This window comes from Sciurus vulgaris (assembly GCF_902686455.1).
Source record: "Sciurus vulgaris genome assembly, chromosome: 6".
NCBI lineage: Eukaryota > Metazoa > Chordata > Mammalia > Rodentia > Sciuridae > Sciurus > Sciurus vulgaris.
In genome coordinates, this window is record NC_136466.1 from 63,934,551 (window position 1) to 63,961,727 (window position 27,177).

At 34.1% G+C, this 27,177-nt stretch overlaps 1 protein-coding gene across 4 annotated transcripts in view; it reads right to left on the reverse strand.

The window, feature by feature from the left end:
* Positions 1-24,612, reverse strand: part of SPINK5 (serine peptidase inhibitor Kazal type 5) — a 70,232-nt gene extending 45,620 nt beyond the window's left edge. For 2 of the 4 annotated variants that reach the window (XM_079145931.1, XM_079145929.1), the window contains exons 1-6: positions 24,468-24,612; positions 23,240-23,265; positions 18,384-18,511; positions 16,338-16,410; positions 2,677-2,804; positions 818-881 (exon numbers count right to left, since the gene is read on the reverse strand). In XM_079145931.1, coding sequence (XP_079002057.1) covers positions 818-881; positions 2,677-2,804; positions 16,338-16,410; positions 18,384-18,511; positions 23,240-23,265; positions 24,468-24,522 — 474 coding nt within the window. In that variant the 5' untranslated portion in view covers positions 24,523-24,612. The remainder of the gene's footprint in view (positions 1-817; positions 882-2,676; positions 2,805-16,337; positions 16,411-18,383; positions 18,512-23,239; positions 23,266-24,467) is intronic. The other 2 variants (XM_079145930.1, XM_079145928.1) reach the window with 1 other exon arrangement.
* Positions 24,613-27,177: the final 2,565 nt, after the last annotated feature.

The following is a 27,177-nucleotide window of genomic DNA, read 5'->3' on the forward strand; positions in this document are numbered from 1 at the left end:
GTAGTGCTTACAACACTGCTTTCATCAATTTTATAGAAGTCAGTCCCTTTTGCATCATGATGGGCCCTAGCTACCTAGAACAGTGCCAGCTGTGTAGAGGCAGCTCTGTGGGTAGTTATAATTCATATTCTTAAGTATAGAACTCATTTACTTATTCATTCATTAATGCAGTAAGCACTGATAATTGTGCTAGAATTCAGGTAGCTCACTATCTCCTAAGATGCAGAAAAAGAAACATTTAAAATAGCATGTGCCAAAATCCTTCAAGGAGGTAATCTCAGGTACCTCAGGGGCCTAAAGCAAGGGCACTGAACCCTGAAGAGCAGGAATGTTCTTCACCTAGAAAATGTCAAGCTCCACATGTACATGACACTTTCTTTTCCCCTACCATCACAGACTCACAGAATCAGCATTGGAAGGAGCTATTTAGTCTAAATCTCATTTTAGTGAAGTAATTGGCAAGTTCTTCCAACAACAAGTGACAACTCTGAGTTTCAACTCAAGTTAAAAGACTGAACTTTAGGGCCCTTTCCACTACACATGCAGTTTCCTTTAGATTGATTGACTGATTTCTTTTATTTATTTATTTATAAAAGAAAAGCAGAAATAGAGTTGGACGGTCTAACCACCTAAGTAAAGTGATTCTTTTCAGGAACTATCAATTACTTTTCCATTAGCTGATGTATTCACAAATCCATTTCAAGCAAAGCAAAAGTGACTCCCTTGCAGGCAGACACCAGAGAAAAAGGAGAGCACCCACTTTCTCTATGAGATCACACCCCCCACACCTTGCCCCCACTCTGACACCTGTCCTCACCTGCTCTGGATTACTGTTCTCACATTTGCCTTCACTTTTTATGCCAACTTGGGAGCTGGTCTTCCTGGAATCACAAGTAGACAGACACAGCAGTTAATTTCACAGAACTCCCCACCATTCCAACCTTACTTCTCTTTATTGTATTTTGATTGTTTTTTGCTCCTGAGAACGGTGTCACATTCCATCCTTTATTTTTGTTGTCACATGAGAGTCTGCTCATTTAGAACTCAAGGTCAAAAAAGTGGTCATGTTGGAGGACTGATGAAATGTACTTTCCAGAAACCTTTTTTCCTCTGTGTCTGTGGTGCAAATTCACATCAGAAGTTAGCCAGAGGAAGACTTGGAAGTAGATATTAGATGCCCCTGAAGTCATCTAACTTTGCTGTTGTTTCTCATTATTTTAAGTAAAGAATTTCAAGTTTGTATTACCCAGCATCCCACTCAATGACTGTGATCTTCATTTGGGTTACACTGACTAGTATTCTATTTTCAAAGAAAAGTACATAAAGTCCTAATAATTCACTCTGTTCAGTCTAGTAGAACTTTAAAGAATATCTGATAATATAGAACCATAAAGGTAAGATACTTTCTACTTTCTAAAAAGGCAGCTTTCTATTTAGGATCTATATAACAATAAAAATATGATAAAAATAATACAAAGAATAATTAAGTATATAAGATTGAGAAGAAAAAATTTGGATTTCCAATTATATTGGCTGAGGAAAACTATTAAAATTAAATTCCTATAATATTGTGGCAACTCCTAGAAACCAGAGCTAAGAAAGAAACATAATGGACAGTATATTTCTCACTGTAAAGTGAAAAAGTTATTCCAGAAATTTAGGGAAAGGAATTTTCACCTAGACTAGAGATTTAAAGATTTTAGACAGGATTCCTCACTCAAGACAGTAAAAAATAAATGTTTGTTGTATTTGTAGTTGTATTACAAAATAAATATAACAACTTGCATGTTCTTCACAGGTCTATTTTCCTTTCTGTTTCTTTATGTTGGCCCTTTGTGGGAGTTCAGAGCATAATTTTAGAATGTTTTCTGAAAATTCGAACATGTGAAGGAGCAGAGTGATTTATTTTGGTGGAAGATTCTCATCATAACAAGAGATACAACTTAAAGAATCTCAAAGAATGAACATGACCTGACTAGTCTTCTTGTACGTCACTTATTATATTTGCAAAAACACAAGAGCAGACAACTCAAGATCGAGGTCACAAGCTAGGACCTGCAGAGCAAGTCCGCATCTTGTTGGTGGAAAACAATCAATAACCAAGCCTTGCCTCGAGGGTGGAGAAGGAACAAAACGGGGGCAAAATTTAGGGCAGCAAGATGCTTTATCTGTTTGGCAAAGGTTGAATAGATGGGAACAAGTACATTATTTACAGTTCCAATTGCCTACTCTAATATTTTTAATTAATGAACACATATATCATTCAATGATGAAATCATTCTGTTTAAAATGGCATGTTAGATTAATAGATTGATAGAGAAGTATGCAAGTACACACAGGCATACATATAGCATCCACGTGTGCATATATGTATGTGTCTATATGTATGTACAAACACATGTACACAGATATTACACAGGTTTTATATATATATATATATATAAACTCCCTATCCTGTTTACTTCATAAAGACAGTGATGACAGTGCACACAAAAATAAGATATAAAATTATGCTATGTACATAACTGTACACATTTCTCTCTTAAGAGTAGTAAAAGAAGTGGTACTAATAGCTTATGGATGGCTAACTTCTACAAAATGAATTCTCTTCAAGACGGGAAAATTTCCTTGTGACTATGCAGAGAACAGGCTTTCTCTTTTTAGGGGACCACTCACTGATTCTCAGCACACAGCTCACATCTGTTGCGGTAAGTTTTCCCATCTGTGCCACAAACAGCAGCTTCATCAGCAGTACAGATAAAATCCCCATCTTTTTCTCCTTTCCTGAAATCATTGCAATTCAGCTGAAAGAGACATGATCAAGGAGCATTAAGATACAAGAAATAAAATATTCACTAGATGCATATATAGGTTAGCAGTTTTAGCCCAGAATAATGTAACTCACTAACAGAAGAAAAACAAAAACAAAAAAACAACAAACTTATTAAGATCAGTGAGCTAATAAAATCACAGGTAATGAAACATATCTAAGAACAGAGATAAAATTAGCTTTCAAAAGAAAATCTCAGTATGATTTCAACCACATGCTCTCTGGGTGGAGTAGGTCAAATCACTTCTCTGAAACTTAGCACACTGTCAAATCCTGCCTGCCTTCTCCATAGAGTCTTGGTGAGGCCCCACAGGTAATGGATATGAAAACTCCATAAGCTATAAGCTACAATGAAGTTTCTGCTATTATAGATTGAAATGATTATTAAAAGTCAGATTTCTGTGTTCATAAATCTAGCTCTACCACTTACTAGCTGTGTGAATTGGGCAAGTAGCTTAACCTCTCTGTGCTTATGTGTCCTTAATTGCAAATAGGACTACAAGGATATTAACCATGTTACTACATGTACAGCAGTTGAAATAGCCCTAACACATTCTAATCATCTGTTGTTATTTTAAATGTTTTATCCACTGACAAGCCAAGAAAGCTAAATGTATTTAGGGATAATGAGAGAAATACCCAAATCTCTGCTCTAAAAATCTGTCGTAAACTTAGAGACAAACCTGTATGGTGAGACAACAGTTGCACCTGGCAGTAACTGAAGGCCAACATTCATATCTCAGACGTGACACCTACTCACCTCACCTCTTTAAACCTTACTTTCCCCACCTGAAAAATGGGAATTCATACCCTACCCACATTCCAGATCTGTGGTAAAGATCATATAAATACTCATGAAATATTATTTGGCAACCGTTATTGTGACATATGCTAACTAAAGAAGAGAGTTATCTTAAATTTAACTTCAAATAAAATGGAAAGCACTCCATGCTTAGGACCTCACACTGAAAAATATTTTTGGATATCATCATTGTCCAAATATTTTAATGGTATATATGATACACAGAATATATTCCTGTGATGATCTAGTATGCCACAACGATAGCAAGTAAAAGTAGGATAGATATAAATACATAGTGAATTTATCAACCAGAAGATGTGCTTATAAAAGTCTCCTGGAAGGCAATAAAAAAAGGAAGATTTTAAAATAGAGAGGAAAACCTACCACGCTATTGCACTATCCACATCAGATGTTCAAGAAGTCACAAATAGAGTGAAAATAAGATAAGTAATGGACATATATCTTATTTCATTATTTGTTTGCTCATTTATTTCACAACATTTATTACATTTATATAAGACTTTAGGCATTCTATTAGTCTGTGAGTCTGACCCAGCAAGAAAATAAAATAAAACAAAATACTGTTAAAAGGAGCTTGCCTTCTGATAGAAAATAAAAAATAAAAAAAAAACAGTACATATGACAATTTTAGATGGCAGTGAGTTCTACAAAAAAGCAAACTAAACAACATGATAGCCTAGAAGGGTGACGATTTTAACTTTCAATACATAAGAAAGGTTTTCTTCAAAGGTGACATTTGAGCGGAAATGAGATTAATGAGAAGTCATCCATCAGGGGCCAGAGGGAGGAACATCCTAGGTACAGAGGACTACCAAGACCAAGAATTCATAGAGGTGACTGGATTGTTGTGCTTAAGGGGCAGAAAGAACTGTGACTTGAGCATAAAAGACAGAGAAAGAGAGAGAGAGAGAGAGAGAGAGAGAGAGAGAGAGAGAGAGAGAGAGAGAGAGAGGGTGCACAGGAGCTGCTAGCTTTCTCTCAAAAGTCATTTCTGGAATCTACAGAGCATGAAGAAATTATAGATCAAAGTAATTAACATGGGACAAACACTGCTCTTTCCCTTCACCAGAAAATCAACAGCAATACTAAATCACAGGTGTTGGCAGGTGGTGACCATAGGCAAATCAAAAGTCCAGCTGGGAGACCATGAGAACAGGTGCAAGCATTTAATACTCCACCTCCTTGCTCTCTGGACTCCATGGGATGGTGAATCACAGACTATAGAAAACACCACTTCCTAATGGGAGCTCACACATGCATCCTGACCTGGAGGAGTGGCAGCAAACTTCAGTCCTGGCCTTATCCCTTGTCTTATCCTTACACTCACCAGAAACTTGACCTTGAACATTGTCTAACTCACTTTAGCAGGAAAATAGCTAAAGTTATTATGGAAACTTAAGAGTATAAATGTATTCCAAGAGTATAAATGTATTCCAAGACTGAATTGTAGATTATGACCCCATGCACTCATGATTACCTGACCGGTGTAATCTTACATCATATACAACCAGAAGAATGAGAAGTTATACTTCATTTATGTATGATGTGTGCAAATCATTCTACTGTCATGTATAACTAATTAGAACAAATTAAAAAAGGTATGTCCATCTCAGGAGTAAAACAACATAAAAGAAATTTAATACATTAAACAGCACATATCAACTGAAGCAGAATTATTGGAATGGATGGAAAAATAATACATCAAAAGCATAACTATGATTTAGAGAAATAAGAAAATACAGCAGCAATATGAAACAAGAAAATAGAAGTTATAAAGGAAGAAAAAAGTGGAAAATTTTTGATTGGAAAATATTTTTAAGTGTTTTAAACCCACAAAATAAAAGACAGGGACCTGGGAATGTGGCAGTGGTAGGATGCTTACCTGCCTAGCATGTACGAGGCCCTGGGTTTGATCCCAAGTTCCACAAAAATAAATAAATAATATAAAATTAAATAAAAGACAATTAGCATGTGGATATTTAAAAATAGGATCAAACCATGTTTTGATCACAAAATTTAAAAAGCTCACAAATATTAAAACATTAAGAAAAATAAAGATAGATACAGCAATATTAACACTGAAAAATAGACTTCAGTCAAAATGTATCCTAAGTGATAAAGAAGAACAGTATATGCAGTAAAGTGAGAACAAAAGGTATATCACAATCATAAATCAACATTCATCTAGCTTGAAATGCATCAAACAATAAATACAGTCAGAGCATTGGAGAAATAACCAATTAGAGATTTTAACATTTACTTCTCAGATGCTGATGCATTAAAGAAAAAATTAAAGTTTGTTCTATTACATTTTTATAGAAAATAATACTCAAGAAGCAGAAATAATAAACATTTTTCTGAAGCACTTATAAAAGAATAGTTGTTAAGCAACAAAGAAAATGTTAAGAAACCCCAAATGATCAATATCAGAGTCTCTATTCTCTTACCAAATTTCATTTATATTAAAAGTTCATGTAAAATTTAAAAAGTGGTACCCATGTGAAAATCAAATAATGTATTACTAAATAAGTTCGAGGGAGAGGGGATTAAGAAATATTTGGCAAAAAGTGATAAATGGAAGTACTCTAAGTAAAAATCCTGAGACTGATGGAAAAATCTAAATATTCTCATCATAAACATAAAAAATCAAAGAACTAAGTATTTCTCAACCCATCCCAAAAGGAGCAAAGTAAACTTAAAAAACAGAAATGAGTGATTTGGAAAACAAAAATAACAGAAAAGATTTTTTTTTAAAAAGGTGACAGAACAGGTTTCTAGTAAGAAAAAGGAGCCAGGTGTGGGGTCCCCCAAATATAATAAAGGAGACAGGTGTGGAGGCTGGGGCAGGAAGATCCCAAGTCTGAGGCCAGCCTCAAGCAACAGCAAGACCCTGTCTCCAAAGAAACACTAAAAAGGGCTGAGGATGTAGCTCAGTTTTAAAGCACTCTAGATTCAGTATCCAGTACCCAGCATACACATGCAGGCATGCCCATGCACATACACATGCACATACACACACACACACACACACACACACACACACACACACACCCAGATGGAAAGAAAGAAAATATGAAATGATAACTGAAAATAACTGTATAAAATTGAAGTATAAATACAATGACAGCATGTTAGAGCTATTATGTTAATACGTTTGAAAACCAAAATGAACATGTGACCACAAAAATGTCCAAAATTCTGATGGCGTAATAAGGAAGAGAAAATTTCAATAGATCAATAAGTATTAATTCAACTGATATACTGATCTGAGATATTCCCTCTGTAATATGACCAAGTCTGGAACACTCCCTAATCTATTTTTCTGAAGTTTTAAAAAAATATATATCTAATAATGACAATTTACAAGTTATTCCAAAATCAAAGTATAAATAAAATTTTAAATTGCTTTATCCATGTATTATGCACAAACCATAAAGTTCACACATTTTAAGTATACAATTCAATAATTTTAAGTATACTTACAGAGTTGTACATCCACCACCAGAACCCAGTTTTAGACTATTTCCATTACCCCAAGAAATCCCCCTGTGCCATCTATAAATACTCCCAGCTCCCGCCTCCTGCCTTTAGGCAACCATAGAAATTCTTTCTGACTCTGTAAATTTGCATTTTCTAGACATTTTATATAAATTAAATCAGAAAATGTAATTATTTAATTTTAGATTATTTCACTTTGCAAGATGTTTCTAAAAGTCATTTCTATTCTACAAAGGTCAGAAGTGCATTCCTTTTTATTGCAGAATCATATTACGTTGCATAACTATACTTCATTTTATCCATTCTCTAGTGGACATTTGAATTGATTTCAGTTTTAAACTATACTTGAGAACATGTTAAGGTAAATAAGCCAAACTCAGAAATTCAAGGGTTGTATATTTTCTCTCATACGTTGAAGTTAAAAGGAGAAAAAAAAAATGGTATGGGGGAATCTCACAAAAATAGAAGGAAGACCGATAGAGTAGAGGAAGGGGACAAAGGAAGGGAGGAGAGAGGGAAAGGGAAGGTACTAGGAAATGAAACTGACCAAATTATATTGTTACACTCTGTGCTTACACACATATGTGCCAATGAATTCCATTGTTAGATATAATGATAATTTATCAATAATTTTTTTAAAAAATCTTGCTATAGTAGCCACATGTCTATGGGTGGACTTATATTTTCAGAAACTTCACTGGGTTCCTAGGACTGAATTTGATGGGTGACATGGTAAATTCATGTTTAAAATGAAACATAAGGTAGGGATCTAAGCCTTTTATTATGTACATTCAATTTTCCTAGCATTTAGTTATGTTGACATGTTGCACACATATTAATTGATCATTAAGAGAAGGAATCTCAATTGTGTTCCATTGATCTTAATGGCTTTCCTTTTAACAATAACACATCATTGGGCACAATTGCTTTACAGTAAGTTTTGAATTCATTTACTAAGTGTCCTAACATTTTTATACAAGTACTAGGATTAATCTATCAGTTTCTATTTTTTAAAAAAACCTACCTGGATTTTCATAAATATATATTGAATTTTTAGGTTTTGGAAAAATTAAAATCCCAACAATATTACTTTTCCATCTCTAAAGATGGAGTACCTCACCATTTACAGTCATGTATCACTTAATGACAGGATGTTCTGAGAAATGCACCATTAGGTGATTTCATCATTGTGAGAACGCCAGCATATAATTACACAAACCTAGAGAGTACAATCTATTACCCACCTAATCTGTGCTACACACATTTTATAGCACAGCCTATTGCTCCTGGGGCCATGATGAACAAAACAACAGAAGCTTAAATCAAGCACAGAGAAAATGAAGCAATCAGAAGCCATGGTCAAAATGAAATGTGTGAGTTTGCTGCCTGTGTAGCAGGGCATACTGTTTTATACTAACCTCTTTTTATAAGTAGGTTTACACTCTAAAATAATGGTAAAAAAATCAGGTATATTAAATTTATAAAGCAGTAACATACTTGTCAATTAAACATTGTAAACTGCATAATTATATATGCATAATTTATATGACTTTTCTACGACTGCAGGTTTGTTTACACCATACCACCACAAACATGAATGATGTATTGTGCTATGATGTTATTAATCACTATAATCATGTTAGTGATATGATATCACTAAAGATAAAAGTGATAGAAACTTTTCAGCTTCATTATGATCTTAAGGGATCACTGTGATATATACAGCCGATCAATGATCCAAACATTATAATGTGGTGCATGACGATACTGAAATAATTCACATCTCTTATAATATAAGCCTTGCACTTACTTTGTTAAATTTACTTCTATGTATTTTAGTCTATTAGAAGTGGAATTAATAATTTAATCTTGGAATTTTTCCTTGCTAGGATATAGAAATACAACTGACTTTGTAATTTTGATTTTATACACAAAAGCCTTCATTTATTAGTTCTAGTGACTTTCTTTTTTAGGGATTCATAGAACTCTATATAATATCACTTTTCTGCAATTAAAAATATTTATTTCCAAGTACTATTTAATTAAGTAATTTTTCCTTATACTGGCTAGAATCTCAATTCAATGTTGAATAGAAGTGCTAAAAGTAAACTACTCTACTCTCTTCTCAATCTTAAGGGCAAAAGCATTCATTGTCTGACCATTAAGTATGATGTCAGTTATAGATTTTCACAGATGATCTTTATCATAGAAAGTTTACTTCTACAAATATGTGAATTTTTAATCTTGTGTGAGTCTTAGGTTTTGTCAAATCATATTTCAACATTTATTATCATGATCATATGGTTTTGCCCTTTATTCTATCAATATGGTGTATTAAACTAACATTTTTTGTTAAAACAAATTTCCACTTGATTTTGGTTTTATTCTTCTCACATTGGATTTAACTTGCTAAATTTCCCTGTCTATGTTTATGAGGGATATTTTCAGGAGGTTTCTGTTCTCATGATATCTTCATCTGAATTTTGTCTTAGAATAAAGTTGACCTCATGGAATGAGCTGGGAAGGATCTTCTTCTCTGTTTCCTGAATGTGTCTCTGAAGAACTGGTATTGTTTCTTGTCAGTGTTTGATGGAAATCACCAATTAAATCCTCTGGGCTTGGGCTTTCCTTTGATTTATTACCAATTCAAGTTCTTTACTTGCTTTGGTCTATTCTGATTTTCTATTTCTTCTTGATCAGTTTTTAAGAACTTATTTCTTTTAAAATTTTTTCCATGTTATCCAAGCAACTAATTTGATGGCATAATATTGTTTATCATACTCCATTTTCAATCTTGATAATTTCTCCAGGGCATTTCTTGATGCCTACTATTTAATTACTGATTGGCAATTTTTGTCTTCTCTCTTTTTGCCTTGGTCAACTTAGCTAAAGAGTTTTGTGTGTATGTGTGTGTGTGACTTTGTTCATCTTTTTAAAGAACCAGCTTCTTTTTACTAATAATTTCTAATATTTCTTTGTACTTTATTAATTTTGTCTTTAATTTTATATGCCCTTTTTTCTGCATACGTTGAATTAGTTCACTCTCTTTTTCTTAGTTTTTTAAAGTGGATATTTAAATTATGACTTTGAGTCCTTCCTTCTTTTCTGGCTTAGACATTTAAAACTGTAGATACTGCTTTAGATAAATCCTGTCTCCTGAATTATTGCTCTTATTTTGTTTTTGTTTTTCATTCAGTACAAATTATTATCTCATTTTTCTCATTTCTGTTTCTTTGGTCCATTAATTATTTAGAAAAACACTGCATAATATCCAAATATTTGGGGATATTTTTGTAATTTATTTTACATGCTGGTTTTTAATTCAATTATGTTGTTACAAAAGAACATATTTGTATTAATTTAAATCTTTCAAATTTGAGATATGTTTGTATCATAGACATGTATATGTGATAGTTAACAAAAATATGTGGAGAACAAAAATATGTGGAGATGTATATAAAATATCTTGAATTTTCCTCTGCAACTTGAAAGAAATGCCCATTTTTCAATCATTGGAGGAATATTTTCTAAATTTCAGTTTAGGTTGACTTAGCTGATAGTATTGTTAAAATATTCTACATCTTTGACCATATTTTTTCTAATAGGTCCAGCAATTTTTGAGAATAGAGAATTGAAATTTCCAACTACTTTTGTTAAATTCTCTATTTCTTGTTTGACAGCATTTTTTTTCTTCTAAATTGTGAGCCACTATTATTAGATGTATTTATATAAATATATATATATGTGTGTAACATGTATTTCTAAAATTATGAAATGTTCCTATTTGACTCTAATAACATTATGTGTTTTAATGTCTCTTTCATCTGGTATTTTTATAGCATATTCTGCCTTCTGACACTTGCATTTGGCATATTATTATTTTACCCTTCTGACTTTTTGTGTCTTTTCAACGTTTTGTGTCTATTGGGACAGCTTGTATACTTTTATATCAATTACCAATCTTTGCCTTTTAATTGGTAGGCTTCAAGCATTTACATTTGATACATTCATTTATATGGATGCATTTACATTTTATATTTGCCTTAAAACTACTCTTGTTGTTTCTGCTTCTCTATCTTCTACAGCATTCTTTTAGGTTAAACATTTTTAGTGTGTCTTGTTATCGTTTCTGCTAACCTTATATATTTATTAGATATGTTTATATTTTTGGTAGTTATTCTACTAATTGCAATATAAATACTAACTTATCACAATCTATTTCAGATTGATATTTAATTCAAAATTGGTAAAATATATAAATTTATTCCTAATATGGCTCTACTTCCTCCATTTTCATTTGTATATTGTTGTGTATATCTATATACCCAACGAAACAGCATTATAGTTGTTCCTCTTAGCAATATAAAACCTTTAAAAGAAATCAAGAAAAATAAGAAAAATATTATACAGAGTACATTGTACTAACCCATATTTTCATCATTTTTGTTGCTTTTCATTTCCTTCTGTAGGTCCAAGATGCCATCTGGTAGAGGTTGGCTGTAAGCTAAATGATCTCATTTATTATTGTTTGTAAGGCAGTTATGTTAGCAACATAATATCTCATTTCACTGATATGGGAATACCTTTATTTTGCCCTAATGTTTGTAGTAGAGTTTTGAAAGATAGGGAATCTTGGTTAATTTTCTTTACTTTGAGCACTTTGAGCACATCATTACATTGTCTTGTTGTCCTTGTTATTTTGCATGAGAATTCAGCTTTTATTTGAAATCTGTATATAGAATGTGTTATTTTTATTTCTCCATTCAAATTTTTCTCTTTGTCTTTGTAATTCAGACAGTGCAATCAATGGGAATAGTGTGGGTCTCTATATTTACTGAGTCTGGGACTTGTTGAACTTCTTGAATGTTCAAGTTAATTTTTTTTCAACAAATTTGGGATAATTTTGGTCACTCTTCTTTCAGATAATATTTCTATCCCTTTTTATCTCTCCTTGTTTCTGGTACTGCTATCAGGCATCTGTTAGCCTGTCTGCTATTGTCTGAATCTGGGTAATACAGTCTTATTACTTTGAATTATTAATAATTTTTATTGAAACTGGACATATTAGATAATGTAGGAACTCAAGATTAGGATTTCTCCTTCTAAAGTTTATTTTGAATAATTAATTAAGTTGTTAGGTTTTAGTTTCTTTCACTACACTAAATCTTCTGAAACCCTGTTTTCCTGTAATCTGTAGCTGCTGATGTGTCTGCTAAGAAAATACTCAATTTTATTTTGTAAGCCTGGCTTCTAGGTTTTTCACCTTATGTCTTCATAGTTTAGTGGTCAGTCAATGATTTGACAGTTTGTGCTCAACTACCTCAACCTAAGAAGAACTTCATCCTCTGTAGAAAGACCTTTGTACATGAAGAGGACATGTAAAGTTCAGGCCATTCATTACACCTATTCCAGCATTTGCTTTCTATGGGGATAGTTTGTGTCTTTTGAGGGCATGTGCACAGGCTTATGGTTGGCCAGGAATTTGTGATTTTCTTGGGCCCTTTGAGTCTCTGACACCTGTGTGTGAAGACTCCATCTCAACCATACCTGCAGACTTGGGCCACCCTCCCTGCTCTTGGTGAGATCATCACTACTACCATGGCAATCTCTGGGTATGGTAGCTGCCCATTACTCTAGACTGGGTAAGCTTCCTTCAGAACTTCAGTTCACTTGCTGATGCTCATGGCTTGCCCTGCACAGAACCTTAAAACCAACTGAGGAAGGTGAGATGCAGATATTCCTAAGCAAGAACATCTTGGACTCCCATCCTTCTTATCTAAAGTTCAGCAGTATTTCAAACATAAATGCTTCTCAGATTGGCATAGTCTGCTTGTTAATTCTCAGAGTGCTGACATGGTTGTTTTGGCCAGTTTTGTTTAGACATATGGTTGTATTTGCTAGCCTCCTCCTTCAGCCATCACTTGAAGTGCTGTACCTCAAGGGTATTTTATAGCTATTTATAAGCCAATAAGAATAATTAAAATAGAAAGTTATAGACTCACTTTAATTATAAACATAACTATCAAATTTCTAACTATAATATCAAAATCCAACAGTATATCGAAAATATGTTATGACTAATTATGATTTACCCTAAGAGAACAATTATAGTTTAATATCAGGAAATCTATCCAGAAATTTATTATATTGACAGGATAAATATCAGATTATTTTAATAGTTGCAGAAAAGGCATTTGGTTTGGTAATGACCAGCACATATTTAGCAAAACTAAGAACACAACGGGCTTCTGAAACTTTCTAAAATGTATATATAATATTTTCACTATAAATATTATAATTAATGGAGAAACTTTAGAGATGCTTCCTTCAATATGAGGAGAAGAGAGAGCAGTTTGATTTTCATTATCATCACTACTGTTTAACCTTTCAGACATAGATCCTTGCCAATGATATAAGGAAAAAGGGAAATACAGGAGCAGTAATATTGAAAAAAAAATGATAAAACACCTATTTTATACTGATGTTGTTATCAACTACCAAAATATAATCAATAAGCCACTGTAATCAATAAGCCATCCAAATTAACAAAAGATACCACATAGTTGTCTAAGATCAACCTCCTAAATCAATAGAATTTGTCTATATAAGTAGTAACCATATAGAAATATGATGAAAAGAAAAATACTTATCAAAATTATAAATTTTCTATACATTAACAAAAATTATAAAAATCTCTGTGGAGACTATTTTGTAAATTTCCTAAAATACATAGAAATAATACAAATTAATGACAAACTATTCTATATTCTTGAGTTGGACAAGTTAATATTATAAAAAGTCAATTTTATCTAAATTAATTTACAAATTCTTTTTATCTCTAATCATATTGAGTTCCCAAATTCAAATGGAATTTTTTTTATGAACTTAGTAATTTTTTATTTCTTATCCACTTGGAAACAACATATCTATGTATATGTGAGTCAAGTTTTAATTACAAGAACAAAGAAACGGAACTTTCCTTACTAGTTACTAAAGCAATGAACCAACATGAAAAGAACAAAGAAGTTAAAAATACTCCTACACTCATATAAACTTAATATCCCATAACATTGTCAACCTGAATCATATGAAACATTAAATAAACAAACACATCAGTTAAAAACAGAAAATCTCCACAGGGATTAGACACTGGAGTTCAGAAATCATGGATTCTGAACGGGTGTGGCAGAAATAGAAATTGTGAAAAGGAGTCCAGTTTCGAATATACTTTGAAGGCAGCACCAAGAAAACTTATTGATGGAGTGACTATTAGAGTTGGGAGGTGAATAGATGACATATTGATGAAGAACAAATCAAGGATGAAGATGGAGAGAGGATGTCTGTAAGTGGAACATTCTTGAAAAGGTAAAGCACCTCATTCTCAGAGTGAAGGGCAGGTTGATTTTTGATGGGAGAAACTGAAGCAGAGAAAGTGAGTAGGTTGTTCTCTTTTATAGTGGAGAGAAAAACACCAACAAAACCAGTGCAATTGCGCAAAATCATTTAATATCTAGGCAAATTATTAGAAAGGCACCTAGCCAAATATTAACCACTTTGGCTTATAAGTAAGTAGTTTCCCTAAGTAGAGAACCAAATAGTTGTAAGTAATTTATCTGGAGTTAAAAATCAAAACTCAGGCAAAAAAAAAAATTATGAGAGAGAATTCTGTCATTTTATTTCTTAATACTTCTATTTGATTAAAATTCAAAAATCATTTGTACAGATATAAACATCTTACTAGTGATATTTTAAAAATAGATTTGTTAAGACTGGAGTATGTGTGTGTGTGTGTCTATGTGTGTATGTTTGTTTGGTTTTTGTCCTTTGTGTTTTATGATTTTTAAACACCATATGTTCATCAGATATATAAATATATAGATATATGACAGGAAGAAGAGACTGGATCTTACAGAGTGACCTCTCTCGGGATATGAAAAAGTCAGATTTAAAAGTTGTTACTAACCACTTCTGGCCCCAACAGATTTTTGTACCATAAGTCATATCTCTTTTGTCACAGATAAAGGATTTGCAGATGTTGACCAGTTGTGTGGTGGTGGTGTTATGGTTTTAAAAGTGAGACTGATTAAACCTAGGACAAGAACTTCATGGACCATGTTTATTGTGAAGGTTGAGATTCTCAGACATCGCTGAGTAATACAGCCAAGGAGGATGGTAACTTGGTTGACCATAGATGTTATAAGTAATTAAGGTGTGCCTGCACAGACTGTTTATTTTAATTATGTGTCAGGGCCAGGAGAGGATAAAGAGAAAGAAAAAAAATTGAAGAAGAAGCCACACCGGATATGTGATGTGTATAGTTAGGATAGTTGGTGACAGCCCCAGTTTTGCCAACTAATTGTGAGATGTAGACCAAAATTCCCACTGATATATGGTCCCATCTCTTTTATTTTTTAATTTTATTTTTGAGTTTTCTAAAAGTAAAATGTTTGTATATATAAAAATATACTTATCACATGACATGACTGTGTAGTAGCCTAAATCTATGCAGTTTCTTTCCTCTAACTACTCAATTTATTTTTTATCACTGAACATTTTTCTAAATCAAAATATTAATCTGAGTCTCAATTGACAAAATAGACACAAATAAGCAATCTTAAGTGTAATTAGGAAAATCCTCAAGGTATTAGAAAAGATTAATAGGATACAAAAGAAGAAAAGAGACAGGAAATAGAATGAGCCAAGGGCCTGCCAACACGGGTTAAACACCGTACAACTTTTAAAACTCAAATTTCTCATTTATAACATGACTCATTTCACAGATTAAAAGGAAATGAATGAGAACCAAAGATACATAAAGTACCCAAGTTACATAGTAAGAATTCTGTGGATCTTAGTTCCACAGGACCACAAAGGCTCTCTCTGGAGGTAGGCAGGACAGGAGGTATGAGAAATGATCCCGGAAGACACACACCACCCTGGCTTACTCCAACTCAGCACCTGTCAGTGCTCAAAATGCTTCTAGGGAGTTGGGTCATGGGTTGGGCCTGTAGACAAGATGTACCAGATATTTAGCCCACCCTTGGACTAAGCCAGGTTCCCTCCCTTCCAAGTATTTGGCTTCACAACAGGTATAACCCAGTAATTAGGAAGTAAACAGAAAGCTCTAATTAGGGTCAAACATCATCCCCAAAGTACCTATGACAGGTTGACTCCTGATAGTCTCACCTCTGATGAAGCAGTGGCTCTAGTGGCTTTTGCTAAACGCTCAGCTCTTTTCTGGGATTTTGCTTCTTTTTCTCTAGAAGAAAACAAGGAATAGCATCATTTAGACATTGCTTACCCAAATTTGAAGAGTAAAAACTTACATGGTAAACTTAATTTTGATTGCTCTTCTCAGCTCAATCCTACATGTCAGAAGTGGGGCTATATCCAGAAATAAGTAGAAAAGCACAAATGTACCCCAAATGCTGAAAAAATATCTCAGATATGGACTATTATAGGCAAGGACCTCTGCCTTTAAATATAGCTGACTGTCTCCCTTGAATACTTAAAACAGCCAGAAGTTCACCAACCATAAAAAGTTATCTATGTCATTATTTGAATGAAACATTTGTAAGTTGATATTTACATTGAATCAAAAATCTAATTATCTATATCGGTCCCAATTCTATTTCCTAGACCCTACAGAGAAATCAACCTGGTCCAGGAGTTATCTGAAGATAATTTTCATATGTTGCACCATTTCCTTCTTTCCAGTTAAGACAACAAGTTTATTCCAACACAATCATAAGGTGATAAAAATAATAATTTAATGAGTGACTCCAAAGTGATCAACTGTCTTGCAAGTCTTAAGGTATTTTATCTTTGTTTTATATTATTTTTAAGTAAGTTTATTATGTTCATAGTTTTGATCTCCTACTAAAATTCATATTTTTGGTCCTCCTATCTTGGCACACCTAATCCCAGTGGCTTGGGAGGCAGGAGGATCACAAGTTCAAAGCCAGCCTCAGCAATTTAGTGAGTCCCTAAGCAACAGAGTGAGACCCTGTCTCTAAGTAAAATATAAAAAAGTGTTGGAGATGTAACTCAGTGGTTAAACTACTAGGTTCAATCTCTGGTAGCAAAAAAAATTAAAGATAACAAACAAGAAACTTCATAGTAAATAATATACCTGCTGGTTTATATTCAGTTTTCAAGGGCGAAAGAAAAAATTATTTCACCTGCCTTAGATTTCTGATGCCCCCAACTCCTACTACTAAATCTCCTCCTGCCTTAAGAATAGCACATATTATCAAAGCTTCATTATCCCAATATTATTGGATACGTCAAATTAAAGCCCCTGACACATACCAACCTGGCATTTTTAAAGCTAATTATAACATAATTATCTTAAATGGATAGGCTTAGTATTGGCTTAATAACAGTATTGAAATTCTGATGGCAGTCAGAAATTGAAGATAGCCTCCCTATTAAAAAACAATTAGGGGGCTGTGCTTGTAGCACACGGGTAACACAAGGCCCTGGATTCAAATCCCAGCACTGAAAAAAAATTTCAAAGAGCATCTTATAAAACGAAAATTAGAACACTTTGGTCTGAGGGTTTACAGTTGATAAAGCTGCTCCACCTGTGGGGAGTCGCTGGAGAGAAGGGAATCGAGTTCAGCAGAACTGGGCAGGCACTGAAACATTGCATAGCATCCTGGTAAGCTTCCAGGATACTAGTTCTTTGTGAGCTGTAGGGAGCTGTAAACCGCAATCAGCTCTTTAGTCCAACTCATTCCAGCATGATCCAAAAGGTCTGAAGACACTGGTAGCTCACAGAATTGGGATGTATTCTGCTTAGATCCTTCCCTGCTTGGCAGTTGCAAGGAAAAGGAAAGACTGGTATTTTACTCAAAGGAAGCTTCAAGGTCACCCCCTACAACAACATTAGGTCTTCGTAGGTCAAAGGAATCTGATTTTGTTTCTTAAATTCTGTTTTGTTTTGTTTTTTTAAATCAAAACTCAACTACTTCATCAGAAGACGACTATAGTGTACTATATAAGATATTAATAACCGGGTCTTCTGAAATCCCTTTGGGATCCCATTTGAGTGATTATTGAAGTCATTCTAGGTGTATGTCAATTATCCAAGGGTTTGCTAAGCATTTTTATTTAGCCATTAAGGTTTAGGGAAAAAAATGCATTTGAAAGAAAAAAAAAAAACACATTCACTAATTCGGAGAATAGCACGTACCACAAAAACTTGAAAGAAAGAGGAACTTTACTCACAGTATCATTTTGCATGTGACACATTTGTTGATGAACATTTTTCCATCAGGGCTTTGAAGAAGTATTTTATCCTGAGGACAGAACAATTTCCCATTTTTCATCAAGGTTTGAAATCCACTACATGTTTCCTAAAAAAAAGAAAGTAGGGGTTGAATTCACTGAAACCTTGTCAAAACAAAACTTTCTTTAAGAAAAACTTCTTTGGACAGTAGAGTTTAATGATACTAGCCCCTGAACAGAAACCATTCAATCAGTTGATTCAAATAGCACAAACAAAAATAATGACTTTGGCTTGCCTGTGGAAGATAGAAAGTTCACCTAATAAGCATTTATTTGATACAGTTAGTGAAATAGGTAGAATAAGTGTCTTGGAGTTAAAACAAAAGCGAGCTAATATTTCATGACTGTCATTTATGACCTCAATAGCCTTAGTAAATTAACTTTCAAAGATTTAGTTATCCTATCTAAAATAAGCATGCTGCGTGCAATGGCACATGCCTGTAATCCCAGCATCTGGGGAGGCTGAGGCAGGAGGATCGTGAGTTCAAAGCCAGCCCCAGCAACTTAGCAAGGCCCTCAGCAACTTAGAAAGACTCTGTCTCAAGATAAAAATAAAATAAAATAGGAGATAAAAATATACACATTTTATAAATTGTGGGAAGATTAAATTTTGTGAGTTTGTAAAGTCTTTGAAGAATATGATACAAAATATTCAATAAGAAAGCTTTCATTCATTATTATTAGTAGTATTAGTATTAGTATTAGTATGGTTCTGGTAATTATACTTATTAGAACATGCAAAGATTACTTTAAAGTTAATAAAGTTGATGACTGGATATGGTGGCGCATGCCTATAATCCCAGCTGCTCTTGAGAGTAAGGCAGGAGGATCACCAGTTCAAAGCCAGCCTCAGCAACTTAGCAACACTCTAAGCAACTCAGGGAGACCCTGAGACCCTGTCTCTAAATAAAATATTAAAAAGGGCTAGGGATGAGTCTCAGTAGTTAAGTGCCCCTGGATTCCATATCTGGTACCAAAAAAAAGTTAATAAAGTCGAAAGTGCAGAATTCTCTTCCCAAGGTTGTGAAAGAGGCTTAGTGATTCTTTAGTTTCAAATTAATATTCTTTTCTTAAAATTACCTCCACTCCCACCCCATAACCCCACAACTGATATCATCAATATCATCAATTCTGTCACCACCACAAGAATAAAAGCTTGTGAGTCTATGGAAGTAATGTGCCAGTCTCAAAACCTACCCCTGCTGTCTGTTTGTCTATCTGTCTCACTCAGAACATTTTCCGTTACCACTCTTTGATTCTTCTGTGCAACCTCCTTGAAGACCTATATTGTGCTATGAGCTGTTCTTCTTTAAATACCAATGCTCACACTATCCCAAATTTAGAGAGGAAAGTGAAAAACATTTTGCATGTTAGAGTTGGTGGGAAAATGACAGTAGAATCATTTTTAAAAGTGATGGTTCTTTCTTCTCACTTTTTAGTTCAAAATGTCTTGTTAAAGGCCTGCTTTATATGTCACTCAATCTTTTTAGGAGCTTAAAAATCATTGGTTCCCCAGGGGCTCTGGAAGCTGAGGCAGGAGGACCATGAGTGCAAAGTCAGCCTCAGCAATTTAGGGAGGCCCTGAGCAATTCATAAAATACGAAAAAGGGCTGGAAATGTGACTCAGTGGTTAAGTGCCCCTGGGTTCAATCCCTGGTACAAAAAAAAAAAAAAAAAAATCAGTGGTGCATTAGTGCTATCATAAAGTACTGACTTAAAATGTTAATATTCCCTATTGGCTTAGAAAGCTTACTAGGTCTTCAGATCAGGCCTTTGGTATATAAAATTTTATTTTATTTTTATTTTGTCAAAGAAAATTTACTTCACAATGCTTGTTTCAGAAAATAAAATCTTTGCTCCTACTTTGACAACTTTATCCAAAGTACTAACTATAGAATTCTGTTGAACCTCCCATATCTTTATAATACTTCAGTCAATAATCACTTATTATGAAATTATTTGTATTTTTCCAGGTGCCAAATACAGTAACAAATTACATAGAAATATCCTTTCTAGAATTGTGCCTAAGGTCTAATGGACAATAATGTACCTAATCTAGCCTCTGAAGCATGATAGGCAGTTGGAAGCATTTACAGAATGATTAGTGGTAAAGAACAATAAAAAATATCAGAGTACAGATGTGGGAAATTTACTAAGGGTGACCTGTTAAAATAACTCCTAAAATTATCATCACCACCCGGTGATATTGTCAGAGTAGCACAGTGGTAATTTCTGACTATAGATTAATGTTCAGGCATCTTGTGATCTGTGTCTGGTTTCTGATTGTGTAGTATTTTATGCCAACTTTGCAAGTTACTGCCTCATTTGCCAGATATAAGTGGTTCTGAAACATCCTAAACACATGGCAACAGGATGAGAGAAGATCCTTTTGTCTTTATAATAGAAATATATCCCTTATGAGCTTGATTGTAGAGAAAATGTATACAGCAAGGACATAATAATACCGGAATTAAACTCTAAGTAATTGTTAGTGGTCAATCATAAATGTTCAGCGTCAATCCAGATAAATTCTGAATTGAACGTCTACAATGTCACAATTAGATGACAGCTAAGTTCCTAGAAAGACTCACTTTTATTTTATTTTATTTTTTTTACAAATGGGCATCAAAGGTTTAGAGAGTAGATTAAAGAACTTGCTCAAAGTTTTAATTACTTAAGATGATGCTCAATATTATTTTTCTGAGTCATGGAATTAATCCATTATTCTCCATTGTCATAGGGAAAGATCATGTAAATTGAATGCATAAATTGTATTGTCCTGGATTGTCATGATACAGAGGGTTGAAACAGGAGAAGATCTAGACCAAGAAGTCCTCTTGAGGTAAGGATATGACTTTCTAGTCACTAAGTCACTACTGGCTTGCAGTATGACTGCCTGTCTCAGCTCACTTTTCTTTTGTTACCATTGCTGTCCTTGATTTCTCCATGTCTGCAGCCATCTTGGGTCAACTGCTCTTTGCCTCTTTTTCTGTGGCCTAACTCTTGTCTTGCATTGTCCATCACAGCCCTCCAAGAGCTGGCATCGCCCTCTCTGGGTATCAGAGCACTAACACATTTGCTTTGACTTCACAGAAACCCTTCCATGTTGACAAATTTAAGCATATGCTTAAGATCCTTTCAGAGTGCTAGTGTGCTTTTCCATGCTGCTTTGACTCATGTTTTTGACATTCAGCATGCTTTTATGATGCTAGAAAGATCTCTAGCAACTGAACTTGGAAAACAACATTTATAGAATCATCCATAGTATTCTTTCTGTGACCATATCCGAAGAAATGATTACCTCTTTGTGTTCTTGTCTTTTATGCTGATAAGAAGGGGCTAAACCTATATTTTTAAAACAATATTCAATGAAATGGAATGTAACAATATGAAAAATATTCAGTGCAAAATTCTCAATCATCACCTATTCTCACGGATTCTAGCAAAGAAAATGCTGACTTGGTGCTCAGAGAGATTTATACTACATTCTTATTTTTTCCAATGTAAGATATCCAACTGAGCATGCGCTCTGGTTCTGCCAAATCAAGCCTTTTCCCCTACTCTACTGTGTTTTCTGGACCTCTCCTTAATCAGCAAACTTAGATCAAACAGTAGAGACTATGATGAAATTCCCTGGGATATTCCTATGAGAAGACTCTTTAAAATAATTTTTTTTCAATAAAATGCAGCAAGAAAGTAATTTAATTATAGTTCAAAGAATTTCAATGTACAGTAGAATCATTTCACTTTTTTATTATTTTAATATTTATGGCCTTTGAGCAATTTGGTAAATTTTGTTATGTACATAACACCATTTTTAATGTTCAATTAATGGCATGCATAACAATGTGTGTGTGTGGAGGGATGTTGACCCTTGTGTCTTTCCAAGAGTTAAAAAAAAATTATTTCTATAGAAAATGGTTATTTTATTTCTCAAAGAAAAGACCCTCCCTGGTTGGTTCAGCATCCTCTTCCTGTATCAGGGCCTCTGCCATCATGGGTGCTTCTGCCTATTCTGTTAGAAGTTGCAAAAATCTTCACAGCTCACCTCCTCAAAAGGACCTTCAGATTCTTGTTCCAGTCTTTCTCTCCAGTGAGAAGGTCCCTGACTATTCCAGTGAGAAGTGATACCACCACCATTCCCTGGAATTCTTATCCTGCATCCTGCTTTATTTTTTTTTCCTAGCAATAATCGTTATTTAATGTACTATTATATTTTACTAATTTAGTTACGAAATCATCTTTTTGCTAAAATACAAGTCAGAAGGGCAGGGTTTTCAACTATTTTGTTTACTTTAGAATATTCCCAGCATTTCAAACAGGGTCTGACACATAATAGATGCTCAATAAATATTTATTGGATAGAATATATACACTGACTATAAACAAGATACAGACAACCTGTTTTGCACAATGATTATGGAAACATTTTAGCTTTTCATGTGTTGTATTATGGCTTGTTCAGCTGCTAAGTGGAACAACAGGAAGGTGTCTTGGTTGATTTATTTTGTATTTGTTCATGGGATTTTTAAAGCACTTCTTTAGCATAGTAGATTGTCTCTTATGGACATTGATCATCGTTGATATATTGGTTGTGTGAGTAGGTGAGCAAGAATGAGAAGGACAGGCAGAAGAATTTATGTCTTGATTCCTAAAAACCTGTTAACTGTGTTTTTAACCAAAGTTCTCACTACCTATCTGCATAATGTTGGTGTTACTAACATGAAGGTTTTGGCCACAAACCATATTTCTTTAGGCATCTTGGAATGGATTCAATGAGAAAAAGCAAGACTAACCTGATTTGCATCTTCACTGGCAGCATCTGGGGTGAAAATGCAGAAATTAAAGTTAAGGGAATGTCAAACAGTAAATAAAACAAATGATTCACTCCATACAGTGTTTTGATTGCTTTAAAAACACTATGTTGTAAAATCACAAATTATTTTTGAACATGTTAAGATTTATCATGGCAAATAAAATGAGTGTAGTGGCACCAGGAATTTAGCATGTATACCCATGAAGGTCTAGTCACTCAGAAAGCTGCAATTCTCTGGGAAATAATACTCATATGCTTTCTGACCCGCTCAAAATATCTAATTTCCAAAAGATCATTTCAGAATAAAATATGGCAGTCTCTGATTATAAATTGTAATATAATATACTACCAAGGATGTCATATCCCTCTTAATATAATTTAGAAACATAATACATCATGAAGTTCATCACATATACACATAAAATTCCATTTTCTAAATTCTGGCAACTCTGCCTACTTACTACTGATGCAACCATTAAAGATATGATAAAAGGAAGATTAATTAAAGTGATAGACTATTACATCCCTCATTAATTATCTTGTACCTATACATTCATTTTAGGAAAGTGGGCATAATTTGTGTATAATGATCTCACTTTATTTCTGAAGTTCTATTTCCAAAAATGTAATGATTCAGAACAAGCTGAATCTAGGAAATCGGTAACCCCTTCACAATAAAATAGCAAATTCAAAAATCCACCTTTTAGCTCACACAAAAAATCCTTCCCATTTTAGGAGCAATACTTTGAATCCATTTAGAATTTGAAAACACAGAAATAAAATAAGCTACAATGCACTTTGCTTTAATATGAGAATAGATCATTGAATTTTGCTTTTTTAATATTTTTTATAAGTATAGAATTAATATATACTACTTGCAAAAAGTTTTAAATATCTAACATAGATACGTAGAATGAATTGATAAGTTTGGTGAGGGAAAGCTGCAGTAGAATCTACTCTCTTTTCAGAACTAGTAGAGTAGAATTTCTCATGGATAAAAATTAAGATGTTTTTAAACTACTTGCTAGTTCTAAAGATGACAACATAGTTATAAATCCATGTATTTAAATTTTTAAAACTCTGTATCTGGCAAGATACTTCAGAATTATGTATATAAGTATTTTCTTGGCAAGTGGGGGGAGAAAAGTCCCTTCCCCAGGGCTTTGAGACGTGTGGCAAGAGGCTTAGATTGCATGCAAATTACTCACCTTGAATGAGGCAAAGAGCCAGGGTCAGAAGCACTGGCACCGTGACTATCTTCATGTTGGAGATGATGTAAGGCGGCTACAGGTCTGCTCCGGGCATCGCTCAGCTGGTGCTGTAAGACAGAACTCGTGAGCCACAGCTCATTTATATACTGGCAGGTTCTGGTGACACATAAAACCAGTTGTTCAGGCTCACGCTAGACTTCATATACCACACCAATCTAGCTTCCATCCTTCAGGATCCTGTCAAGGTAGCAGATTTGAGCAGATAATGTCTATTTCTAAATTAGTAAAGTGTTTCATGATACCTTCCTCAGAAACAAGAGCCTGAGTCCAAGGACCGTACCCAAAACTGAGCACTCTGTAATCCTGGATAAGAGTCGAGTCCCTCATTAGGACAGGACATATGACCTCGGAGGCAACATGTTTCCAACTGAACTCCTTTCAGAGTGAGAGGGGAGGAGAAAAGAAGACAGATTGGTTGTCCTACCAGTCAATTAAAGAGATAAAGATTTCTACATCTGGAGAAAACTGCTTATACTGAGAGAACCTAGGGGACTTGTTAACTCCATCCACACATGTTCTGAAGTATCTGAATTAATTGTCATTAGGATAAATGAACCTAAGAGAGAACCTAGTCAAATTCTAATATTGAATACTAGGGAAACCAAACTCAGAGGAGGATCAATCATTTTCCCAGGAGCACATGGTTGAGGGGTAAGGGACAGGTGACACCCACAGCAGACCACAGTTCAAGTACGTACCTTTCACTCCACATACTGCTTCACTCCTATTCATTACTAAAGGCAGACACTTAGGGAAAGCAAAGCTTGTATAGAATTACTTTAACGTTTTCTCATTCTGAATGATACTTCCTATTTTAGCCTAATTTTATAATCAAACATGTTCATAAATATGTTCATGTAACTCAGTAATGAGTTCATGTTCATAAATATGTTCATGTTCAGTAACTCAGAGTTAACTTCCCATAACTCATAACTATACAAATTATTGTTCAAAGAAATGAGGTCTAATTAGTTCTTACCAAAAGTAAGTTTATTCTTGTATTGTCCTATTATTTAGACTCCCAAGAAAAAATTAAGAAAAAAAACTCTTAAAGATAATAAATGTGTGACATTTTTATAGATAAAGTTTCTCCTTGGTTCTTTACCCCATCCAGCAGGTAATGTCTTTTATCTCCCAGCTTGTTTTATTCTACCAGTTCAACGCTACCACTCCAAGAACATGCAAAAACTATATAGTTTGATTTTGGTCATTTTCATGAGCCCCACTTCCACAAAAGCAAAGTTCTGGACTTTATGAAGTCAAAGAACTTTTTATAATTATTCCAAGAAATTTATCAAGGCTGGCCAACTTTGAAGACATGACAGTATTCTGAGAACCATCCAACGAAGAGCATGTCCTGTCTTTTGGTTTCCCATGAAATAATTTGTTTCCTATAATCATTGGTATCAGGATCTGTATTTTTGGAGTAGCTTGTTCTGTTCTAATGGTTCAATAAAAGAAGTGACCATAGGAAGCAAGTTCAAATTGTGCTACTATTACTAGTTAGAAAACCTCAGTCCAGTATGGTTTAATGGAAAGAGAATGGGAGAGGGAGCCAGAAAGTCTGTTTCTATTCCTGTCTTTATAACTACACAGCACAATGGAAACTAACCAGGCTTTAGAGCAAGGTGAACTCTGAGTCCAAAACTTGACTCACCCATTGCTATGCTGCCTTGGGCAAGTCACTTATTTTCTCTGAGCCTCAGTTTCCTAATAGGTAAAACAGAGATAATAATACCTACATTGTACAACTGTTATAAGGCTTAAAGGTAATTCATATATTGTGGTTATATGTGTTTACTGTTTAGAACAATACCAAGTATATGTTACAAGCTTTAGAGTTAATAATAGCTGGTCTTCTCATTATAATGATATGGTTGCACTAGATAATTTCTGAGATTCAAGAAAAAGTCAACCTCTCTTGCACATGAATCTCAATGGATTTAAGTTTAGTCAGTGTAGAATAACTCCCTAAACACATTTTAAGGTGAAATTAAAACAAAAATATTCATGTTCTCTTTCTCATTTCTTAATGTTATCATTATTCCTGATTGCTATAAAAACCTCTTCTAGTTATTGACATACCAAACTAATTTTTATCTTTCATCTGCCCTGTGAGACCTCATGAAATGTGTCCTAACCATACACTCTGAATCTGGGGATAGGAAAGTTGAATGCCTTACAAGAGAATCAGTGGCTGTGCAGCATGCTCCCGTGGCCCCAAATATAGCCCAAGTGGGTGGTATTCCCAGGAATGGAAGTGGTACTGGGGAGGAACACAAGAACCAACAGGTGAGTTCCTTCCTGAAGAATCTCTGCTATGAGGAAATATGGAAGGAGTTGGTTTCCTTCCTACTGGCAGAACACTCATTGACATCCATAGCCTTCTTGAAGAATGAGTAAGAGGTTTGAAACTGATAACCATTTACAGGAGGAGAGCATCCTAAAAAAGCATCCCAAGACCCCCAACAGTACTAGAAGTACCCATCAGCTGGCTCATATTACCAAAACTTTTCCTGCAGTTCATTTCAGGAATGTTGTAAATCTGAAAGTGATTTGCCACACACTGTCAATCACTCCTTATTGCTGAAAACCTCCAGTGTTTAAATTCAAGTGAATAGGGCTGAGTTTTGAATAATTTGGATTT